This window comes from Lepus europaeus, chromosome 5 (genome assembly GCF_033115175.1).
Source record: "Lepus europaeus isolate LE1 chromosome 5, mLepTim1.pri, whole genome shotgun sequence".
Lineage (NCBI taxonomy): Eukaryota > Metazoa > Chordata > Mammalia > Lagomorpha > Leporidae > Lepus > Lepus europaeus.
Genome location: NC_084831.1, coordinates 7,088,362 through 7,111,750, shown reverse-complemented (window position 1 = coordinate 7,111,750; position 23,389 = coordinate 7,088,362). Strand labels below are relative to the sequence as shown.

Genomic DNA, 23,389 nt, shown 5'->3' with positions numbered 1-23,389 from the left:
TTATACCAGGGGGCCTGGCTGGGAGGCCGTGCTCAACCGATAAACCCAGGGGTCTCAGGCAACACAGTGCTAGACCTGGAGGCTCCTGAACCTAGCCCTCGAGCCAGGTCTGCTTCTGGGTTCCTCTCGGGCTCCAGCATGGTCCACTGAGTGGAGTGGGGAGGACATATTCCCTGTCTGATAGGACCAGGGTTTCAAACCCCAGGTGGGAGAGCCCAGGCCTGACCTCCTGTGATGTTGCGCCGGTCACCTGAGACAGAGGGACCTCCAGAGCAGGTGCCAGTTAAGAGTCCGGGCAGAACCTCCAATAGTCCAAACTGTGCCTTCGGTAGCACATGACCCCGCCGTAGGGAGACTGACTGCTCCACTCTGCCCAGGACTGGGAAGACCCACATCCTGTGAATCCCACCAGTGCCAGGCCGATTGGACCATTGGTCAGTTCCCTTTGGAGGCCGGAGGATGGGGCGCTCTACATGGTCCCTCCCTCAGGTCCTGGAGCGTGTAGGCGCCTACTGAACCGCACGCCTCTCTATCCAGCATGGGTGACAGAGCGGGCTCCACCTAGCGCCACCCCACACTCCCCAGGGCACGCTCTGAGAGCTGCGTTCAGCCGGGTGCCTGTGTGCTCCAGCGGGTGTGCCCACGCCTCCCTAGGCACAGCAGGGCACTGCCTGGAGACTGAGGGGGCTGCAGAGGGGCTTGCAGCTGTGACCCCACCCCTTTATTACTCAGCCCTCTGTGGGGGGAGGGTCACCGTCGGGGTGGGGCCTCCTGACAAGAGCCCCCCTCCAGGATTTTGCCCGGCACCCTCCTCCTGAAAGTCAGCAGCCAGCATACCTAACATTCTTCCCCTCGGAGAAAGACAAGGGCTGGTCCCCCAGTCGTGGGGATGCGCGAGGCTCAGAGGCGCTGCCCAGGTTGCTCCCAGATGCAGACGGGCATGGAGTGAGCCCTCCCTCGCAGGAGAGCAGGCTTCCCTGAGGACGGTTCTCAGTGGCCGGGCTGAATGCTTCCTCACTGCCCACGTGCCCTTGGCACCCCACGCATGTCCCGCCCGTGACCACAAGCACATCCCTCGGCCTTCTGTCCAGGAGAAAGTGCGCCCGTTGATGCCAAGGCCTCCTCTAAAGCGCCCATTATGGTTCATCTCCTGAGGAAGGGGCGCTCCCTGTGGCCTGCAGGGAAGGGTTGCCGGGGCTGTGTGTGGTCAGATGGGTGCAGGCAGAGTGGACGCAAGGCACTTCCGGAAGCACGTCTAAATGAGCGGGCACGCTCCTGGGAGACAGGCTCGCCTGTGCCTGTTTGTTGGATGTGTTCCTGTGAGCGGAGACCTTGCTGGAAGGGGAGGTGGGGACATTCCTCCCCATCCCTCACCCCCCCCCCCTTCACTGGGAGACCTTTTCAGCTCAGCCCAGGCACCGGGATTCCCCCTGCCCCCATTGATACCAGCGCCTCTCTTGGGAATGGCACAGGATGTAAAACTTGGCGCCTTGCAGGTGGCTACCCCAAGTGCGTGTCAGCCCAGGGGCTATACCGATCCTGCCTGGGTCTCGGCTGGGGAGAAATCCAACAGAGGGCACAGCTTCTCAGTGTAGACCATGTCGTGGCATCAGAGATGGGGGACAGCCGCGTGTTCTCAAGAGGACTTGGGCTGCTGAGTGGCCCTGCTGCAGCTCTCCAGGCTGGGGGAAGGAGTTATGGGGCACTAGGGCTGTGAGCTCCTAGTCTAAACAACCAGGGAAGCACGCTTAGAGAGAGAGCCAAGCCGGAGCCACAGACGGGAACGGGAAGGCGAGGTTCCACTGTTGGATGTCAGGTGGCGGCTGCTGTTCAAGCAGGCAGGTTGGTGAATTCCAGGCTGCGGGGATCCACACAGACCCTCCTGTGTTCTTCTCTTCCCGGGAGGGGAGTGGACAGACAGACCTGGAAAGCCCAGCCACTCCAAGCACGCCTTCGTGAGGTGTCCGCCCTGGTAGGACTGCGAGGGGTCGCTGTCCCTGGCCTGGGTCACTTTGGGGCTCCTCAGGAGGCCTTCCGATGGTACGAGAGTGGAGCCTGTCCCTCGTGGGCCCTCCGTGGGGCCGAGAACCCAGAGAAGGAGACGGGGATGTTTTCTGTTTCCGGGTCCCTCGGGGGCCCAGGGGCAGATTGAGACAGGCTCCTTGCAGGGAAGGTGTTAACAAACAGCAGGTGATTAAACATGACAAGCGGTGACATTTCTGTTCAGGGTTCTCAGTCCCAGCAAAGCCAAGAATGAAGCTATAAACCCTGACATTTTGTGTTATGCACTGAGAGGTTTTTAATAGACCTCGCTCCTCTTCCCCAGTCAACTTCGCTCTCCCTCCGTCACTCCCCGCTCCCCACTGTCCATATCCACGGCCCCACACCAACCTCCTGCCTCCCCTTGAGCCTGGCTTCCAGGAGTCTTGGGGGCTCACTCTTCCCCTCAGCCGCAGGCCCTCTGCACCCACACTTCCAGGTGGGCGCTGGCCCCTACTTCTCTCCCTCTTTGATCTGACTGTTGCCCCCCAACCTTCCACCCCCACCTCCCCTCCATCCTTACTCTCATTTCCTTTTTTTGGGTTCTGATCTCACAGCCTCTCCCCGAGCTGCGGCTGTCCCAGTTGTCTGGACAGCAGGTGGCTGTCGCTGTGTCCTCTTTGTGTCCGTAACATTTCCAGACAGACTTGGGAGCGGGTGTAGGGAGATCGTGGGACTTGGTGTGGGATTTTTTCCCCCATCTTTTTTTTTTTTTTTTTCCAATCCCCTTTTCTCCTTTTTGGGATGGGGACAGGGGGTGGAGGGCGAGAGTAACACTTCAGCACAAACAGTTGCTGGATTTGTTCAGAAAGGGATTGGCTGGTAACAGTTGTTCCTCTCCCTGGGACAACTGGGCACTCTTTTGTTCTCTGGGCAGAGCCTTGTGAAGGGCATTTGGAGGTGAGCCTGGGGCTCAAGAGGGCAAGAGTCCCGGGGAGGGGGCCCCAGCCAGGGAGCCCTTGTCCTAGAACACCTCAGAGTTCCTAGCGCTCAGGGGTGGGCGGGGAGCAGGTATGGGTGCAGAAGTCAGGCACACCCCTGCATCCCAGCTCTACTCCAATGAACTTGAGAAGCACTTCGTTTTTGGTACCCGTTCTGTAAATATTTATTGGACACTGAGCAGCAGCGGTGGTCCCATCCCATCCCATGGATCTTGCAAGTCCGGTGAGGTAGAGGGGTCGTGAAACAAATTACTACAGAAAGTACCAGGGCGTAGAGGAGCAGAGTGCCATGAGAGCCCAGGGGGCTTTCCAAAGAAGCGACATTGTCCACCGGGACCCGCGCGGGATGTGTAGGAGGAGGGTGAGCCGAGCCCTGAGTCGAAGGGGCAGCATGTCCAGCCCGGGAGGCAGGAAGGGGAGAGGCTGCAGCGGGCTAGCCTCTGTGCTGTGCCTCCTCACGGGAGCTCTGCCCTGTGGTCTCTTGCTCTCCCAGCCGCCCTTCTACCTTGACCCACCTGGGCCACGCGTGGCCGTGAGGCACACACTGGGACAGGCTCAGCCCTGCTCTAGTTCAGGGAGAATGCGGCCCCACCTCCTAGTCCCCCTCTGCTGGTGAGGGGCAGAAGAGAAGCTGCACGGTGACTGGAGGAGCCCGGCTGGGGTCCTCTCACCTCCGGCCTGGCCTCCCCTCCTTTCCCTCTTCACCAGCGGACCTCAGGGCTCAGCAGAGGGAGGCTCCAGGCCTCCTTCCTGAACCGCAGCTGTCTGCCCTCTGCTCTCAGTGCTGTGTGAAACGCTTGGTGCTGGCTCCCCGTTAGACTCTCAGCTCCCGGAGAGGGCCAGAGGGGCAGAGCCAGTGGCGTTCAGGATACAGCTGCGAAACCCGGCCAGACCAGAGGGACTTGAGTTAACCCACAGACCAAGACCAGCAAGGAGTCGGCAGACTGACCCAGGAGTCCCTGGTGTCCATGAAGACAGGCCCCAGAGGGCCAGCTTCAGGTCCTCACCATCCTGAACTCGGCTCATACCCCAGCCTAGATCAGCCGTGGCCATGGGGCAGCCCTAGGCCTTCCCAGGCTTTCAAGAGCTGCTTTCTGCCTGCCAGCCTTTTTCGACTGGCAGGCCTGGGCCACCCTACCTCTGGCCGAGGTCAGGTTGCCTTCCTGTGCTGAGAGCACCACCAAGGGTCCGGGACAGACTTCAGCCCTGGACTTCATGTGGGACCCTAACTCCCCTTTCCCTCCACTTCCATCCCAGCCCAGCCTTTCTGCCAGACATGGCCTGGGAGGGAGGTGCGCACACAGGAGAGGTATGGGGAGTCCCGGCGCCAGGACTTGGCCTGCTGCCCCTGGAGATCCGGAGCCAGGTTTTACTGTAATCCCTACATCCTGTTGCAGATCCTTAAGCAGCTGGAGCCCAGGTTGGGCTGGACCCTGTGGTGGCACTCGGGGCTGTAGCGTGGAAAACCTGAAGTGGAGCTTCCGGAGTTGGGGTTGGGGGTTGTGAGGGTGAGGCAGGTGGAGAGCCAGTGCAGGCACAGGATGTGGACAGAGCCAGGACTCCCTACCCACCCAACCCACACTGGGGGTGGAGAAGCAGCTGCTGCAGGCTGGGAACCAGGGCTCTGGGGTGGGGGTTGGGGGCCCACGTGGGGTCCCCAGAACGCCAGAGTCTGTGGGGGCTGCTTCATTGCTCCAACAGGACTCAGCGGAGGGAACCCTGGGTGACGTTGGGGGCAGAGCTCTGTTTGACTGGGACCTGACAGTGTTCCTGCCCTGCTGGGAGCTGTGCTCTGCAGAGGGCCCAGGGTACCTCTCTGACCTGGCATTGGCCGGCCAGAGGACTAGGCTGTGTCCAGAAAGCAGCAGGAACCCCTTGGGGGGAGAGGGGTCCCAGAGTCAGCTGTTCCTTTCACCAGCAGCTGCTGGCCCTGGTCTAGAGTGCCACATCTCCCCTTGCCCCTTGGCTCAGCTGGTGAATCTCAGGGAAGAGCGGAGGGGCCGAGGGGTGGACCCCACCTGGACCCCAGCTCCTCTCAGCCCAGGGAGCTGTGGTAGAGGAGGCTGAGGGGACATGCACAGGCCGAAGATGGCCAGTGAGCAGAAGCCGGAGTGGGCTGGCTGGCAGCGGGTGGGCAGACGGGCGGCTGTCCTGCCAGGGGCCTGGGCTGGCTCTGCAGACAGCCTCTTTTCTATATGGAAATGAAGAATTTAGGCTAATGGAGCTCAACCATCTCTAATTTTGCGATGGCAGGAGGATTTTGATTGAAAGTAATTAAGCAAGCTAGCTGTAAAATTAATTAAAGCAAAAGGGGGGGATTTTTTATTGGATTGGATAGCGATATAGCGTCTGTCAGGCGGGGGACGGATGGGGGTGACCTGAATCCTCTGCCCTCCCCCTCCCACTCGGGACGTTTATGTCACTTTAATCTCCTTACAGCGGCTGCTGTGCATTTGTTTGAAATAATCAAGGAAATATGGTCAGAAATTGTCAGCTTTCAGATCTAATTTACCTGACGGCCCCTGCGCGAGCCGGCGCGGCCCAGGGAGTGAGTGTGCGTGAGCGGGTGGGGGAGCTGAGTGGGCACCGAGGACGCTGGCTCTCCTGCCCCTGGCCTGGCCCCAGGCACCCTCTGGGGGGGAGGGGCATGGGCACCTCCCTGGGCTTTGTCCCTTTCTGGAGCAGACCCCCCACCCCACCCACCTGCTGCCTGTTCCTCACACTGTAACCAGCTTTAGGGTTTAGGGAATATAGGATTAGGGAGGTGACTGTAATTCCTTATTCCAGATGGCTGACAAATGCTAAACCCCTCCACCAGGGCCACAGTTTTAAAAATACTCCTAAATTAGTCCCCTCATGTCGTCGTTGGCCTTAGCAAGGGGATTGTGGAGATGGGCTATAGGGAGGGCAGGTGGCGTGTCGTCCACAGTGCCCTCTGCCACCTGCCGCCCTCTCTACCACCTCTCCTGGGCTCTTCTTCACCCGGGGCCCCCACGTCCTAGGCCCTTCCTCTAATCCCAGAACTGTTCTTGCCCTGGTTCCCCTTCATCACGTGCTCACAAGGTTGGGGGGGTGGGGTGGTCTCAGGCCCTGCAAGAAGAGGACCTCCCCTCTTGCCCACAATGTCCCATCCATGTTTGGTGGCTGAGCTAGGCCACAGAACCAGCCTCCACTTGCCCTCCCATCCTCCAGACCCTGTAGCAGGGGGTGCTGATTCAGGGCTCTTTGGGGTCCTTGCCCAGGAAGACCAGCATGTGGCTCAAGCATTCCCCAGTAGGGAACCCGTGGTATCTGGGGCCTCAGGGCCCTGGAGCCATCTCCAAGACCCTGGGAAGTTCCCCTTGAATGTGGAATGTGCAGCAACGTGAGCTCCCGGGCCATGAGCGACTGTGGTCCTCCCCAAAGCCTCTAGAGCTCTCAGGCCTCGGGCCTTTTCCAGCTCTGAAGTTCTGCGCCGATCTACGACAGCCTCCACCCTGGTAGCTGTCCCTTCATCCCGAGCGTGAGACCTGGCTCTCTGCTCACCCACCTTAGAGCATATGCGTTAGAAGGGCTGTGTCCCCACCCGCCCTCCTTAGTGCCACCTAGACTCTCCCTGCCTTGCTTCCAGCCCCTGAGGGCACCCCTGCCAACCTGGCTTTGGAGCCGGTGACTCAGTCCGCCTCCTTCAGCCCAGCTCCCCCGCCCAGCTCTGAGCAGAGCAGCTGGAGGCTGGCGCAGCGTCGCCTGCCCCTTCTGAGTTCCCACTGCCCTGACCTTCCACTCTTCCCTCACCATGGTCAGTTTTGTCTGTGGGGGTTGGAGCCCCAAGCAGCTGTGCCCAGGAGAGATGGGAAGAGACGCTACTAGCTATAATGCAGGGCTCAGGACAAGCACCTCTGTCTTCGGGGCCCTGCACTCCCCTGCTGGCCGTGTCCACAGGGGCCTTGATGAGAGGCAATGAGGTGACTGGGCACCAGAGGGGCCTAACGAGAGCCAAGGTCCCTGCCCTTTGTGCCCACCAGCTGCCCAGGATCCAGCCCCCAGCGACAGGAGGTGAGAGCGGGCCTCCAGCCCAGCCCAGCCTTTCACCTCCATGTGTGAATCCCACTGGCCCATGCCTCTAGAATGTGGAAGACCAGCCTGGGAGCCTCTGCCGGGGCCCAGGAGGGCTGCTCTCCCAGGGCCAGGGGCTTGTTTCCCAGCTTGCTGCTGGCTCGAGGCTGCTGATGGCAGGCGCCCCAACAGAGGCAGGCCTGGGCAGGTTGGCACACTGAGGCACAGCAGCAGGTGGAGAGGCCTACTCACGGTTCTCCTGGTGTCTCTGAATTGGCCCTGTATCCTGGTAGGAGGAACCTGTGTGGTCCAGAGTGGGTAGGGCTGTGCTCTGCTGAGAAATCAGTTTTTGGAGCTAATCCTAGGTGGTGAGGAGAGACTTCTGGCCTACAGTGGTTCCCCTTAGAGAGGAAGGACAAGCAAGGTGGCTCAGCGGCCCGTAGGTCAACGCCAGCCCTGCAGTGCCCTGGTGTCCTAGGTTCGCCTTCCCCTGAGATACACATGGTGGCTGCTGGGGGTTCCTGCTCTGCCTTCACCCTCAGCCTGTAAGGCTTTGAGGAAGAAGCACCAGGCACTCTGACCTGTGTCTCTCTGCCCTCGCCTGTAGCCAGGTTTCTGAGGACAGCTGGCTTAACTCTGGCTTTGACCTGCAGGCCCAGCTCCTATGAACCTGGGCAGTGAGGACTTGTCCAGTGGGGCCTGTCTGGCCCTGCCGATGGGTGCTTCCATTAGTCCTCTGGTGCCCCCCGCCCAGAGCCAAAGTGGAAGGCCTTTCCCCCGAGTCCTTACTTATGCCTAAGAGAGATCAGTGGCTTCCAGAGAGTTATCAGGGTACCCTGGCCCCAGGAGCTGGGGGAGGAGGGAGAGAAGCCCACAGTGGCTAGGGGGTAGGGGGCAGCCCTAGGCATCATTCTACATGGTCTTACAATGCCCTCGGGGCTGGAGGAACTGAGACCTCCCCCAGCCAGATCTGTGCTGGAGTTGGCTGGCTGTGACCGAGGCAGGGCTCCCGGAAGTGCCCGGGGCCAAGCTGGGCTCCACCATGGCCCCTCCCAGCCTCAGGAGGCCTTGCCACCCCAGGCCCAGTGGGTCCCCTGCCGGTAGGACCTTTTCGTCTGCCCACAGCATGCCCACCCTGCTGCCCTGGGCCCTTCATCCCTCCTCTGCAGCCTGGCCTCTTGGCTTCTCACCCTCAGGCCTGAAGTCTCCCTGGCCCAGCCCTGGCCCCATGCTCCGTCCCCCTGGCTTCATAGTCGCATTTTGCTGCCAGCGCAGGGCACTGAAAAACTGCTGGCACTGCCAAAAACCCTGTGTGCGCTATGACTCCCCAAACATCCCTTTATTTTTATTGTTCTGTTAATTACTGTTTAAACTTTAATAAGTCACTTCGTCAGGAGGGGGGACCTGCCGTGAGCTTTTCTGTGCAAACACAGGCCGGGAGTGACTCGGGTGTAATATAACCCTTTATGCGATGTGGGAATGTTTAGATTGTAACAGAAACTTGTTATTTTAATGACAGTTGGGGGGGATCTGAGCAAAGAAAAGGCGGAAGGGTGGGCGCTCTCCTCACGTCCCCACAAGGGTTTGGGGGTAGCCTGGCCAAAACAGAGGGTCCAAGGACTGGGTGGCCCAGTGGTCAGGTGGAAGGGCCTGGACCTGGAGGCCTGGCAGGTGAGGACCCAAGAAGAAAGTTGGGCTTTGAGGGACTGAGCGGGCAGCAGGCACAGGACAAGCCTCTGGTTCCTGGCAGAGGCAGGCAGTGTGGCACTGGCCTCTGTGCCAAAGTGCACGGCGACTCTGCCTACAGCCACCGCCGAGCAGCGTGGCAGGCTCCACGTGCCAGACACGGCCCCATGTCGTCCCTTCAGCGCGCTGCGTGACAGATGAGGACATTGAGGCCTAGGACAGAAGACTCCTGTGGCTCCTGAGAGGGACCAGTCTCTAGTGTCGCTTTGTCCCACTCGGAAGTGGCTGAAGCCCAGTGCCCTGATGTGAGCTCAGAGAGCTGGACGCTGTCCCACGGCAGCAGGGCAGGGAGGGGCTCAGGCAGGGCCCACCCTCGGGTGAAAGGAGCTAGAAGGTGAGGTCAGGGTCACCCAGGGTCTGGGGACTGGACCGTTTGCCGCCTTCCTCACAGGCCCGCCTTCATCTCCAAGAAACTCCAGGGCTCAGCCCAGGTGGGGGTGATGGTGGCTGACGCCACTGGCTCTGCACCCAGAGGTGCTTCTGCCCCAGACCTGTTTCCAGAGTAGGGGTCCTGGGGAGGGCATCTTGCCCCAGTGTCTGGGACTCCTGTCGAACCCTCAGGTCACCTTAGGGCCTTTTTCCCTTCTTGATCTTTGCTCCGTCCATCTGTCTGTCCATCCATCCACACAGGGGACTTGTGCTGGGTTCTGGTGACTGGGATGCAAACATGAAGGAGCTCTGGGACCCTCACCTGGTTGGGGTTATGGAAGGGGCATCAGGGGAGGGCCAGTCCCTGTCCAGGGCCAGCCTGGTCCAGCGTAGCCAAGAAGGGAGACCCTTGCTATCTGTCTGGGCTCCTGTCCCACTTCAGGCTGCTTCCCACTGAGGGCACAACCCGGAAGCTGCCCCGCTCTACCTCCCCCCACCGCCTCCTGCTGGCCAAGGCTGGAGGGCCAGGGCCCAGGTGCCCTGGGGCTGGAGGAAGAGCCCCCAGATGGTGGTGGCGGTGTGGGCCACGAATCGCTGAGGTTTTCCTTTTCTGAGCAGCGCGTTTCCCTAAATTGTCTTTGACTGCGTGCATGGGTAATGAAAGTTTATGCCCTTGTTAGAAGGACAGGCGGCCGGTTCCAGTTAGAACTGGGGCTGTCTCCTTGCCAGCCCCTCGGCCCCCTCCCCAGGAGGGGAGAGCGCGTGAGTGCAAATGTGTGTGTGTGTGTGTGTATGTACGCACACCCCCCCCTCCCTGGTGAATAAGAAGGCTGTTAGGGGAAGGGAGAGGGGACAGAAAAAAAAAAAAGAAAAAATTTCCATATTTGTGTAAGTTGCTTTAAAAGCATTTTATCATGTCATAAAAAAGGGAAAGTACTCTCAGAAATTGATCCTCTCCGCCAGCCCATTGGACAGAAGGACGTTGCGATGTTAATGGCCATCCTGCTCCAGGGTGGCTTATTAAAAAATTTATACATAAATGCTTAAAATTGCATAAATTATTTAAAAAAAACCAACAAAGTAAGCAATTTGAATTCCCTCTTTTCCTCCCCTTCGGTTGGTCCCCCCTTTTCCAGCCTGTCCGCAGGGCCCTCCCGGTCCCCAGGCTCCCATCCCCTCCTCGCCGCTTCCCCCCCAACCCCGTCCTCCACTTCCCGCCGCACCCCCGATGCCGTCTGCCCTGCCCTCCTCCGGGGTTTCCCTGCCTCACCCACAAATTAATGAAATGGCCAGCCCACCACCAAACACTCACGGGCACACGCACTAATAAAAACACCACTAATAATGCCCCAAATCGCGAAATTAAATATTAAGGCCAAAGGAGGCGGACGCGGAGCGGAGCGGCCGCCGCCGTAGCTGAAGTTGGAGCTGATGAGTGTGTCTCTCGCAGGCGTGGAATGTCACCCACACATCCTGGAGACCGGAGTGGGGAGTTTTATGATGGTTTCTCATTGATTTGTTTCCCCAGCGCAGCTGCCGACCTCTATTGAGGGACAAACATAATCAGCTCTGACGCAAATTAGATGGTTATTCGTTCTGAAAATTGACAGAAAAACAATAAAAAAGATGAAATGCTCCCAAATCAATAGATATAATGAAATTCAAATAATCCGAGAGATGAGGTCTCCATGGCAACTGATAATGTGGAAAAGAAAACAATTTAATAAAGGACAGACACACTTTGAAAACAGATTGGGCCCGGGGAGGGGGGCGGGCTGGCGGGCGGAGGGCTGGCGCGCGGGCTGGCGAGTGAAGGATCACTGTCCGTCCCAAGGACACCCGCCATAATTAAGCGAGGCTTTCGGCCCCAGAAAGTGCAGATTCAGGTTTTAATACACAAAATTATTTCAGGAGCAGTGAATCGGAAAGTCGTTTGTAATGACCTTCCTGAGAGGCCCGGGCGCGGGGCATGTTGGAGGCTGGGCGGCCGGGCCGGCTGAGTTATGGCATATTTGTGTTTTTATAGTGCGGAGGGGAGGGGGTGTTGGGAGGGGAGGGGGGGAGAAGGTTAAACAGTATTTACAGCTCAGTTGTTTTCAGAGAGGAAAGAGAAATAGAGTTCATGGGGAGATGCAGCGGGCAGGCGAGCGGGTGAGCACAGGCGAGCCGGGAGGGGAGGTGGGCCTGGGCAGGTCTCCACCCCCCACCCCCGCCCCAGCCCTGCACCCGGCCGGCCGCCTCACCTGCGTCCACCCTGTGGACCTAGAGGATGCCAGGAGCAGCTTCCTCTGTTCCCGTCCGTGGTGTGGCTCAGCTAGTGGGGCCTTCTAGGGCTGGGGGGTGGGCATGTCCAGGCTATGTGGATACCCAGCTGCACCCACTGGGGGAAAACGCTGGGGCAGTTCTGCGGCCACGTGGAGAAGGACACCCCGGACACCCGCCCTAGCGTCACGGCCTCTGCTTCTCTGCAGGGTGGCAGATCACTCGTCTCAGGGGGGCCGCCCTTCTCCAGCCAGGCGCTGTGTCTGGGTGTGCTCAGCCTGGGGTACAGCAGGGAGGACCTGCGAGGAGGACATGCCCGTCACCGTGGCCTGCAACTCAGCCTCCCGGTCGTCTCTGGCCCCCGTTCCCGTGTAGAAGGGAGAAAAGCTGCGTCCCTTTTGGTTTCAGAGCCCGGGCCACCAAGAGGGAGAGGAACCAAGGAGACCCCTTCCAAAGCCACCTGCCAAGCACGGCTGCTTAGGCAGTGAGAGCTGGCTGTGGGGCCCTGGGCTCCCGCAGAGGCTCCCCCGCTCAGGATCTGCCTCCGCTTCTGGCTGTGTTTGTGTTCTGTTACCACGGCCACACGCAGCACTGCAAGTTTGTGGTCCGCTCCACCTGTGCACGTGTGAATGTGATATGATTGTACAGACCCAGCAACATCCGAGTGTGTTCGTGGACAGGCATGCAGTCTGTGTGCGTGTGCTCACTGTGTGTGTGTGTGTTTTAAATCTCCCCTGGGTGGTAACTCTCTCTTTTCTCCCCTTCCTGTTTGGCTGTGACCTGGGGGAGATTGATAGCCCGCCTGTGCGGTGGATGCTAACAGTTCCCCTGATTTATAGAGTTACTTACGCTAAGTGAGGCCACTTAGACGCGTCTGGATAGTAAACCTTTTAACTGGACTAAAAAATCATAATAAATAAATAAACAAGGGGGGCAGGCCAGGCCCCAGAGGCTGAACCCCTCCTACTCCCCAGCTTGGAGCTGCTGAGGACCCCCAATGAGCCGCGACCATTCCTCCCACCCGCCTCCAGCACCCCACAAAAACTCAGAGACCCTTCTGTTCTCACGTGGGGTGGGCCCTGGAGAGCAGGCTCTGTGGGGGAAAGGATCAGAGCTGCAGGAGCTGGGGGAAGCTGTTCAGATGGGGCTGACTGTGTGGCGGGGGAGCAGAGGGGTGGAGGGAAGCTAAACACGTCCCTGATCGCAGACCTGCCGCTCCTGTGGCACCTGCTTTTTACCACGGTGACGGCTCTTGTAATGACTTTTTAACGCCTGTTCCCTCGTCTGAGCCCAACAGGCTGCAACATAGGCGCTGGGACTGCCTGTCTCGATAACATGGCAGCCTCAGGATTCTGGCTTACAGAGGGTGCACAGAGTGTTGAATGGACACAAGACAACACCCCCAACCTGGGGCCCAGAGCCCATCGAAGTCAAGTTCTTATAGAGTAGCACAGCCACCCCCTGAGACTCCAGGACAGCTGGCTCAAAGGCTGTGGGAGGCATGAGTGGGTTTCAGACTGTGTGACCTTGGACATCTGAGTCTGATGGGAGTTGGGCTCCAGCACTGACTGTTACCAATCTCACTACCTCTGCTTGCTCTTCTGGAAGTGGGATAGGGACAGTTGTTATGGGGCCGCTGGGCATTACCAAAGTGATACTACAAGCTGCCCAGCCTGCTGCCCAGCACAGGAGGTGCTCAGAAGGGGCCGATGGCTGTGGGCTGTGGACACCATGAGCCAGGGCAGCCGCCAGAGTGGCTTGGTAGTGCCCCGTGTTCCCCAAGCTGCCTGGCATCAGGCAAGCCCGGGCCCTGGCCTCCTATACTCCCACCCCAGGGGACTGGCTCCTGGCCCCTGCCTCCCCACCTCCTGATATACAGCGGGCATTAGGCCGCCCAAAGGGGATACGGCATCCTTAGGAAGAAATATGCCCTCATTTTTCTTAAACACCGTTTCCACTGAGTGAAATGTTTAGAAGGGACGCGCAGGGAGAACTTTATTTCCTACCAGGGAGTTCAGAGCCACCAGGCAGAGCCCATAAAGCACCCGGAGCCTGGTAGCTGACAGGCAGCCCGGCCCCGACACACATTACTCACGGCTGGGAGGGGCTGCCAGGCCTGCCCAGCCCCCTGGGACTGCCCCCCCACCAGCCACCAGACAAGCAACGCCAAGACCCAGGGCCATGGGCAGTGGGCACCATGCCTCTCCTCCTCTTGAGCCCAGGCTGCCTCGGGAGAGGGCCCTGACCAGGTGAAGAGGGAGTGGTCCTTCCAGCCACCGCGCCCTTCCCCGCGCCGGAGCTCGGGGAGCTGAGGAGCCCAGGGGCCCAGCTGCAGCTCCAGGAGCCCCCCCTCATGCAGAACTGGCAGGAGCTCTGGCCTTCCCCAGCCCTCAGAGCAGTGATGAGATCCATGCCGTAACGGGCCCCTCTCCCGGGGCCCTCCCTTCATTCGATTTCTGAAGCTGGCTGATTTGAATATTTATAAATATCAGTAAATTATTTATTGTAGCAATCTGCTGCACCATTTTACCCATCGCAGTTAACACTTTAGGGGGCTTCGTGTTATGGGAACAGGAAGTGGGAATGAGGAGGAAATCGGGCAGAGGTAGAGGGAGGCTCCTGGTCAAGGAGGCCTAGGACCTCCTGGAATTCCCCCAGGACCATCACTGGGGACAGTGCGGAGCCCCGGCCCTCAGGGTAAGCTCAGACCAGTGTGTGTGCAGCTCCAGGCTAAGCCTCCTTCCCTGTCAAATGGGGTGATGATAGACCATGCGCCCCTGGGTCGTTGTAAGCCATCCGTGAGATCATGCCTAAAAAAGTGGAGAGTCCAATTGTAGCCTCTCCCCAACCTGAACAGATCCTGCAGGGGCATTATTGGGTCTGGAGCCCTGGTAGGAAAGGTTCAGTCTGGAGCAGCGGAAGGCTAGGACCCCTCCTCAAGCGTCTTGCCTTTCCTTCCCCACTGCCTCTGCTGGGCTAGGTGGGGTTTCCGGGGCCAGATGTGGCACCACATCCAACTCCTGTCCCCTCCCAGGGCTCCGCTACCTTTTCCTCGGTCCTTGCCTACCAGGCCCTGTGCTTGGCACAGACAGGCGCCCGCTCACCTTACAGTCCTGCAGCCCTTCTGCGAGGAGGGCACTTGCCCAGGGCCAGAGCCAGGCATGAGCTCATGACTCCCTGACCTCAGAGGCCAGGCCATAACCTGGTCCTATGCCACCTCCCAAGGTTCACCCTGGCCAGTGCAGAGCCACTGGGGCCAGAGGCTGGAGGCTGGGAGAGCCGCCAGCAGCAGAGTGGGCTCTCTGCCCGTATCCAGGTCCCAGGCTTGGCCTGGCCCTCCTCGCCCGCCCCTCCCCTCCCCTTCACTCCTCTCCCCTCCCCTGCCTCAGCCCCGCATCTGCCTGTCCCTCCGTGAACAGAACAGGAGTCCCCTTGCCTTCCCACCCTCCGGCCCAAGCTCGCCTCCTGGGCAGTATTGTTCCCAGAGGAAGTGTCCAGTGTAAATAGACCAGCGGGCAGGCTGGTGGCGGGAAGGAGATGAAAGGGGCAGTGACAGGGCCGGGGACGGATGGCTTCCTTCCATTGAGGCCTGGCCACAGCGTTTATATTTTAGGGAAGAAAGTCAGAGGAATGTTTACATGGATAGGAGTCTGGGGTCAGCCCATGGAGGGGTGGGGGGTGAGTGGGGGGCGTCTATAGGTCTCAGGGCTCTGATGGAGTAGCAAAGAGCAAGACCCCACAGACTGGGCCGGAAGGCGGGCAGGCAGGCCGGCAGGCAGCTCAGCCCTCAGCCTGTGTTTGCCCCCCTTCCTAGCCTCGCACGCGTTGGCACTTAGGAGCATGGTCTTGCCTCGGCTCCTGCCCGAGTCCCGGGCCCACGCGCCTCCTCCACTCCGCCCCTGGGACCGGCAGGCGAGTCAGAGGGAGGGCAACATCTGGAAGGCAGGTGGGCTGGGGCAGAGTAGCAGCTGGAGGGCAGGTGTAGGGGGAGTCGGCAGGAGCAAAGGGGCCTGGGGATGGGGGGGGCCCTGGGTGCACAGCTGCATCACAGCTGGTGGGGGCCCAGGCAGGGATCAAGCCAGGCACACCGCCTGGATGGGGAGAGGGTGGACTGGGCTGGGAGGGCCCAAGTGCGGGGAGGCTCCAGGATGGGTGGGGGCCAGGGGGGTCGGTTGTCACCACAGCAAGTGCAGCCCTGGAAGCTTTGCTTCCCTCTTCCTTAGGATAAATATTTATAGATTCATTTGCCGTCTGCCATACACACTTGGCTGCTTACCTCCTGGTAAAAATAGTGCAGGCTCCCCCACTCCCGCCCTTCCCTTCCCCATCCAGGGAGGAGGACAAAGGGGACCAGGTGAGGCCTCCCCCACTGCAGGCCTGTTGGAGGAAGCCTGGTGTCATGGAGCCTGCTGGCCAACCTGAAGTCAAGTGAGGCAGTTTATGGTCAGGGCCCCAGGCCCCGCGTGGGGAGGAGCTGGCGCTAGTGCCTGTGGACTCGGGTGTGGGCAACAGAGACTTGGAGATGGGGACCAACAGGGTAGAGTGGACATCCAGCTTGGGCAAAGGTCCAGGGCCCTGAAATCAGGGCTGCAAGACTGAGAGGAGTGGGAGCGCCGAGCAGACCCTTCTCTGGCACTCGGCTGGGCTGGGCTGGAACCGTCTTGGACACATGAGCCGAGCAAGGCTGTGTATACTGGCCGCTGGCTACAAGGTTGAGGCTCTGGTGGGAGCCCCTGGCCTGTTATCTGTGTACACAAGTGAAGTTCACTTGCGGGATGACCCCTGGGCACACAGGCTGTTCCTGCTGAGTCGGTCTCTCAGTGGGCTCCAGCTGTGTGGGTTTTCATGGTGTTGGTCTGTATGCCGAAGCCCTTGTGACTGTGGAGCTAGGGAGCAGAGCTGCTGCCTCCACTTAGCCTTCTGACCTTTGTGGAACACAGAAGTTCAAGCAGCCCTCGCCCTGCTCTCTGGCACGGGGAGGCACAGAGTACATGTGAGCGTAGACCCTTCTGCCAAGGCCGCCACCTGGCTCCGCTACAGGGTCTGCATTCAGTCGGAGCTCCTTAAAGGGGTGGATGAACAGGTCTGTACACAAGTGTGGGCACTCTGCGTGTGTGCCCGGCCTTTCTGGCCTTAACGCAGGTCCCAGGCTGACCACATGCCCCCCCAGGACCCCCCAGGACCCTCAGGGCCCCAATCATTGACAGAGGCAGGCTAGGCAGCCACGGGGAAGGTGGCCCTCACTCAAGTAGCTGAATTAGGTTTCCGGCTGTTTGTGGCAGGCCATCATGTCCAGGGATTAAGGCGCTGTAACTGTAGCTTCTAGCCTTGCCCGTACGGATCTGAGGACTCCCAACCTGTGCCAGCTGGGGCTCCACGGGGCTGGGAAGTGGGCTTCCCAGGAACAGCCAGGCCTTCCAGGACTGCAGGGGCCAGCTGAGGCCAAGGGCGAGAAGGAGAAGCGAAGTCCTGGCTCACACGTAGCCAGGGAGGTGCCGTGAGGACCTCCGTGCCGAGCTCGTCCTCACAGAGGCTCAGGGAAGTGGCCAGGGAGGGGCTGTGAAGGGCCAGGAATGGCTGAAGCAGCTCGAGGAGCGGCTGAGGGAAAACAGGGTCTGGGGTGGCTGGAAGCGAAGGAGCCCTCTGCTGTCCCCATGGGCAGAGGGTGGAGTCACACCTGGCCTGGAGGGGGACTGCCAAGGGATAAGATGTTCTGGTGGGGAAGGTGCCCCCAGTGCAGCCGTGATGATCGAGCCAGAGGTTGGCACAGGCTGGCCCCAACTCTTGGCTGGCTCCTCCCCAGGGACATGTAGGAAGACAGCACTGTCACCTGTCACCTTTGCCCACTGCCCCCTCCCTTGCTTGTACTTCAGTTCCCCGTGTGTCGACGGGCCTAACACCCTTCAGAACAGCCATTAGGGCCAAACCAGCCTGGCAGGTGCTTCCAAGAACCTGGTGGTGGGAAGGAGACCGCCCCTTGTGTCTGTAGCGTCCTCCCTTCCTTCCCTCACTCTGAAGCTTCACTGTGTGCCGCACTCTGAGGATTGAGTGATTTGTGAGCTGGGCCCAGGCACTCACAGTCCCGTGGGGGAGGTCTCAGGGCAGCTGGATGGAGTCGGGAGGGGTCGGGGCTGTGGGGCTATGCAGGTGGGCATGCAGGCATCTGACCTCTGTGTCCCTCCACCCCTACAGCTGAAGGCACCCGGTGCACTGACCCGCCTGCAGGCAAGCCCGCGATGGCGGCCAAGCGCAAAGGCGGCTTGAAGCTCAATGCCATCTGCGCCAAGCTGAGCCGCCAGGTGGTGGTGGAGAAGGGAGCGGAGGCCAGCTCCCAGGCTGAGGGCAGCCCTCTGCGGCCCCGGGACAAAGAGCGCAGCGGCCCTGAGGCTGGGGTGGCCCGCGCGCCCCGCAGTGAAGAAGACAAGAGGCGGGCGGTGATCGAGAAGTGGGTCAACGGGGAGTACAGCGAAGAGCCAGCGCCCACCCCCCTGCTGGGGCGGATGGCCCGTGAGGGCCTGGAGCTGCCGCCCGAGGGTGTCTACATGGTCCAGCCCCGGGGCTGCAGTGACGAGGAAGACCACGCAGAAGAGGCCCCGAAGGACAGTAGTGTCCTGGAGGAAAAGGATGCAGAGGGGGCAGTCTCCAAGGATGACAGCGGCCCCAGCACCAAGCAGCCTTCAGGTGGGTGTCTGGCCATTGAGGGGAAGTGAGGGGCACAACAGGGCACAGACCTGGGCGGGGAGGGAAACCCAGGAGCAAAGCAGTAGTGTGTCCAGGGAGCACGCCCACTTCCTCACCTGTTCCCAAATGCTGGCTCCTCATCCAAGTCCAGGCTAAGAAAGGAAGGGATGGAGAAGGCAGTTGCCCAAGAATGGAGCTGCCCAGCACACAGTGGGTCTTCAAGAAATAATGGATGGAGGGACAGGTGGTTGAATGGATAGACAGGGCTGGCTGGCTGGCTCGATGGATGGATGGACGGACGATGAACACACAACCAGACGGGAGATACAGATAGAGAGGTGGGGGTGGGAGGGAGGCACTTCACTTTGCACATACCCACAGAGAGGTGAGCCTCTTGGGGGCTGCAGTACCTGGCTCTGAGTTGGGGATGGGGTGGGGCACAGCAGCAGGTCACCCTGAGCTACAGAGCTCCTTCTCAACAAATACCGGGAGGTTTCTTGAGAGATCCAGAAGAGTCTCTGTTCTCCATTGCTCCACTTGATCTTTCCTGTGTCTCTGTCCTCCTGGGCCGTGAGGGTGGCCTGGCCCACCGCCCTGGCCGGGGCCCTCTGGCTGACCTCTCTCCCACAGGAGGGCTGAGGCCTGGCTCCTCCGGCATCTCCTTGTCCTTTGGACCCAGCAGCCTCTAGCCCCTCCTCCAGAGGAGGGTGGCCTGGGTTTCAGCAGACGGGGGACGTCCTGGCGAGCACTAGCGCCCAGGCTCTGGGCCCTTGCTGCAGCCTCCACCTCCCTCCCAGGCTCGTGCCGGTGGCCCGCACCTCCCCTGCCCACTCCCCTATCCCCTTCCCCCTGCAGTGAGGGGCACATCTCCTCCCTGTGCGGGGAGCCCTGCGCAGCCACATAATTATGCATATAAGATATAAACAGAGCTGTTTAATTATCCTTCGCCACATCAGTGACAGAGTAATTAACAAACATTGCAAGATCAATGAGGAAAAGTGTGACCTTCAGTTTCCTCTGATAGGAAAAGCCCTTGCCGCTGCCAGACACAAGGTGATTGTGCCGGGCCTGAGGAGAGGAGAGGGACAGGGACTAGGGCCACGCTGCTGTCCCTTCCACACCGGTCCACATCCGCACCCAGCCCCGCTGGTGTCGAGGAGGTGGAGTGGGCCTGGCCTGCAGCCTCCTTCCCTGGACTGAGGGGAGTGGAGGAGGCAGGGCTTGAACTGCCCGTGGTCCCCTGGCCCCAGGCCGTGGCCCCGGGCGCTGGGAGAGCCTGGCGAGCATTACTACCTATCTACCCTGCTACCCTGGGGCTTCAGGAGTGCGGGGCCCCGAGCTGCCTCTGGGACCCCCACTTGGCCCCTTAGCTGCTCGAAACTGCCTGCCCTTCAGAGCCTCTGTTTCTCTGCCATATATAGTGAGACGCAGCTGCCTCCAGCTATTTTTAGCCCCTTTCCCTGGTCCCTGAGCCATTGCATCCAGCAGCCACAGCCCACCACTCCCAGGCTGGTCCCCCAACCCTCCGGAGCTTGAGGTCAGGACAGCACCTGACCCACTGGCCTCCCCGGGGAAACAGCTGTCTGTCGGTGCCTGGAGTTGCTCCGCTCAGCCCGGGTGCCAGGGGGCTGCCTATGGCAGTCCTCTCCTCACCCAGGGGCCCTCCTCACTCCCAGGAGCTTGGAGTTGTGCCTCCTACATCCTGTTGGGTTTGTTGTCCTGCTCAGGACCCTCTGCAGATGTGCTGTGCGAATCCCACACCTGGGGGCTTGGGTGGGACCTGGAGGAAACCCCTTTAACACCTTCCTTTGCTGTTAGTAGTGCCCAGCCTGGAGGCCTGGCGCTGAGTGTGCCCACACAGGTGGGGAGAGGGTGTGGGAACCCAGGGAGCCACATGGGTCTCACTGTCCTGTGTGTGCTCAGCCCTGAGCCAGTGTGGCGCACGGTAGGTGGTTAGCGTGTGTTAGTGAAGGAGTGTGCTCCTGTGCACTGGGAGTCACATGGTGGCTGTGGGGAGAGCTTGTCTGTGGGAGAGGCACCGCAATGGCACTGCCTTCTGCCACGGTCCTGAGGCCCGTCTTGGGGAGCAGGGTGTGGAGTTTGCGGGGCTTGTGTACGAATATGTGTCTATATAGTTAGGAACAGTATCTGGGGCCATGAGCCTGTGAAAATGTGTGTGTGTGTATGTAGGAATGTGTGAATGTGTGGGTATGAACGTGTATGTTGAGGGTAAGGGTGTGTGCGTGTGTACATGTGAGAGCGAGAAAAAACAGCGAGAGCAAGAGAGAGACTGCAGGGAGGCTGGGTTCTCACTATACCTTGGATGGAGATGGGGACAGGATGGGTGAGCCAGACTCGGGGGCGCTGCCCTAGGCTTTAGGCCCAACCAGGGCTGGCCTCTCCCACCTGCCCTGGTCTCCACTCTTCCCAGGTGACCCACTCTTGTGCGTGAGCCCAAGGGCTAGAAGATGACAGGGGAGTGTGAAGGATAATTAAATCTTTACTAGACGTGGGCCCTCCATGAGTCTTGGGGACCCTCTCCTGCAGAGTCTGACCCACTCAGCTGCATTAATGGGGCCGTCAGCAACCCAAGGAGGGCTTTCCCCTCACCCATCAGGGCTCCGAGTGAGGGGCCCGGGAGAGTTCTCCAGCCAGGCCCACCCCGACCCCACCCGAGCATCTCCCCCAGCCCCTGGCTCCCTCCTGACTGCCCAGCCACTGCCCCTCATGGCTTCCTGTCCCCAGCCCGTTCTCACTGCCCCCACCCCAGGATGCAGGTTGGGGTCTGACCTTACTTCCAGTAAGATGACTTCTCTTTCATATTAGGCCAAAGCGAGAGAGCGGAGACATTTATGAAACTTTGTTTAATGTACTGAAAAGCCATCGGCCAGAACATTTAGGAAATTGATTTTCCTGGCATTGATGAACTCGTTTTATTTTACCCCAGTATTAATTACTTTTTTTTAAAACAAATTAATTTAAGAGTCGTAAAACCTAACAAGTGAGCCAAATGTCCATAGATCATGTCCTGCTCCGCCCCCTCCTGGAGCTAGCCCCCTCCACCTATGGGTGGGGGCCCCGGTCCCTTCCTCCCCTGCTCCCTCCACGAGGTGACTCACCCCTCTCCTCACCACCGCCCAACAGGAGAGGCCTCTTCACTGCGGGACTACGCGGCCTCCACCATGACCGAGTTCCTGGGCATGTTTGGCTATGACGACCAGAACACAAGGGACGAGCTGGCCAGGAAGATCAGCTTTGAGAAGCTGCACGCGGGCTCCACCCCTGAGGCCGCCACCTCCTCCATGCTGCCCACCTCCGAGGAGACCCTCAGCAAGCGGGCACGTTTCTCCAAGTACGAGGAGTACATTCGCAAGCTCAAGGCCGGCGAGCAGCTCTCCTGGCCAGCCCACGGCACCAAGGCTGAGGAACGGGCAGGCAAGGAGGTGGTGGGCCCACTGCCCGGCTTGCGGCTGCCCAGCAACACCGCACACCTGGAGACCAAGGCCACCATCCTGCCCCTGCCATCCCACAGCAGTGTCCAGATGCAGAGCCTGGTGGCCCGGGCCTCTAAGTACGACTTCTTCATCCAAAAACTGAAGACAGGCGAGAACCTGCGGCCCCAGAACGGGAGCACTTACAAGAAGCCATCCAAGTACGACCTGGAGAACGTCAAGTACCTGCACCTGTTCAAACCAGGAGAGGGCAGCCCTGACATGGGCGGGGCCATCGCCTTCAAGACAGGCAAGGTGGGGCGCCCTTCCAAGTACGACGTCCGGGGCATCCAGAAGCCGGGCCCCGCCAAGGTCCCGCCTACCCCCAGCCTGGCTCCTGCACCCCTGGCCAGTGGGCCCAGCACTCCCAGTGCCCCTGGCCCGGGGCCTGAGCCACCTGCCTCCCTGTCCTTCAACACTCCTGAGTACCTGAAGTCAACCTTCTCCAAAACAGACTCCATCACCACGGGGACCGTCTCCACTGTCAAGTAAGGTGCTCCCCACCCCCACAGCCACCCAGATCCTGGGGTGGGCTAGGCGGGAGGCCCACTTCCTTACTGTGACACTGTCACTGGTGGGCATACACGCTGCTCACGTCCCATGCACCCACCCGGGCACATGCACGCTCCCATTCATACAAGTACTTACATGTGCACACAGCTACGTAACCACGGGTGTGCCCTCACTGGGGCTCACATGCACTCCAGGGGTGCTCACGTACTGTTCATGGCCCTACCCAAGCCGCATCTTCTGTGCAGCCTCACGTGCTCACCATCCAGGGACTCATGTGTGCCACTCACCTGGCAGCAAGCCCATGCCAGCAGGCTTCCTGCACCGGGGCTACAAGAGCCAAGTGCAGCCTTGTAGTGGGCTGAGAGACGCCTGCCTTGGGGAGGGGGTTCTAGGGTCTGTGCTGGTGGCCTTTGCTCCCGGACTCAAGGCCTAGACTCAGAGGAAGGCAAGAAGGGAAGATAAAGGGCTGGGCTGGGGGCACAGACAGCCTTTTTGCCTTGCCAGGGCCAGGGGAATGCCTGGACGGTGTGCCGCTGACCACGTGGGGCTGGGCATTACCCGAACCCTTCTCTTCACAGCACGAGTGCAGGGCCGCTAGACCCTGGCGGCGGCTGTCAGCCTGAGGCAGATCCGGGCGGCCCCCTCTGGCAGGAGGCTGGAGGGTCTTTTCCCCTCTGCCCAGCTGCACTTGCTGGTTCTGCCCCTGCTCCCCTGTGTTCCTCCTCCGGGGGTCTGGTACCCGCTCTCCGGCCAGCAGCCTCCTGATGTCCCTGCGTGCTGACAGCCCTTGCTGCCGAGGCGCTAAGCCCAGGTGGACTTGAGGCCAGGCTGGGCCTGAGGTGGAGCCCGCGAGTTCCCCGCTGTGCTTGGGGCTGCCCTGGCCTCTGCAGAGCTGGGCCCATTGAACACTGCCTGGTGCCTGCCACGGGGCTTCCTCTGTTCCACCCTGAGAGCCTTGGAACACCACAGAGCAGGAGACCCAGGGCCAGGGCAGAGAGCTGCCCCCAGCCACTCCCGGGGCATGAAGCCACCCCCGTCCGCTAATTGGCTGTGCCCTGTGTGTCTCTCACTAGGAACGGACTGCCCACAGATAAACCAGCTGTCACCGAAGATGTAAACATTTACCAGAAATACATTGCCAGGTAGGCCCCTCGGAGGACAGTGCCGTGGGGAAAAGTTGGGGGGATCCAGGCATGTGCAGGAACAGTGAGACCATCACCAGCCCTCTGAGCACTAGGACCAGGATGTCTGCCTCCACCCCACCCCCACTCACTGTCTCTGACTCTCCCAAGGGTCTGCCCCATGTGCCTT

At 60.3% G+C, this 23,389-nt stretch overlaps 1 protein-coding gene across 1 annotated transcript in view; it reads left to right on the top strand.

Moving 5' to 3' along the window:
- CASZ1 (castor zinc finger 1) overlaps positions 1-23,389 on the top strand; it is a 51,424-nt gene that overhangs the window by 8,836 nt on the left and 19,199 nt on the right. Inside the window, exons 3-5 of the mRNA XM_062193086.1 lie at positions 17,586-18,074; positions 21,219-22,053; positions 23,152-23,220. Of these exons, the coding sequence (XP_062049070.1) occupies positions 17,586-18,074; positions 21,219-22,053; positions 23,152-23,220 (1,393 nt within the window). The remainder of the gene's footprint in view (positions 1-17,585; positions 18,075-21,218; positions 22,054-23,151; positions 23,221-23,389) is intronic.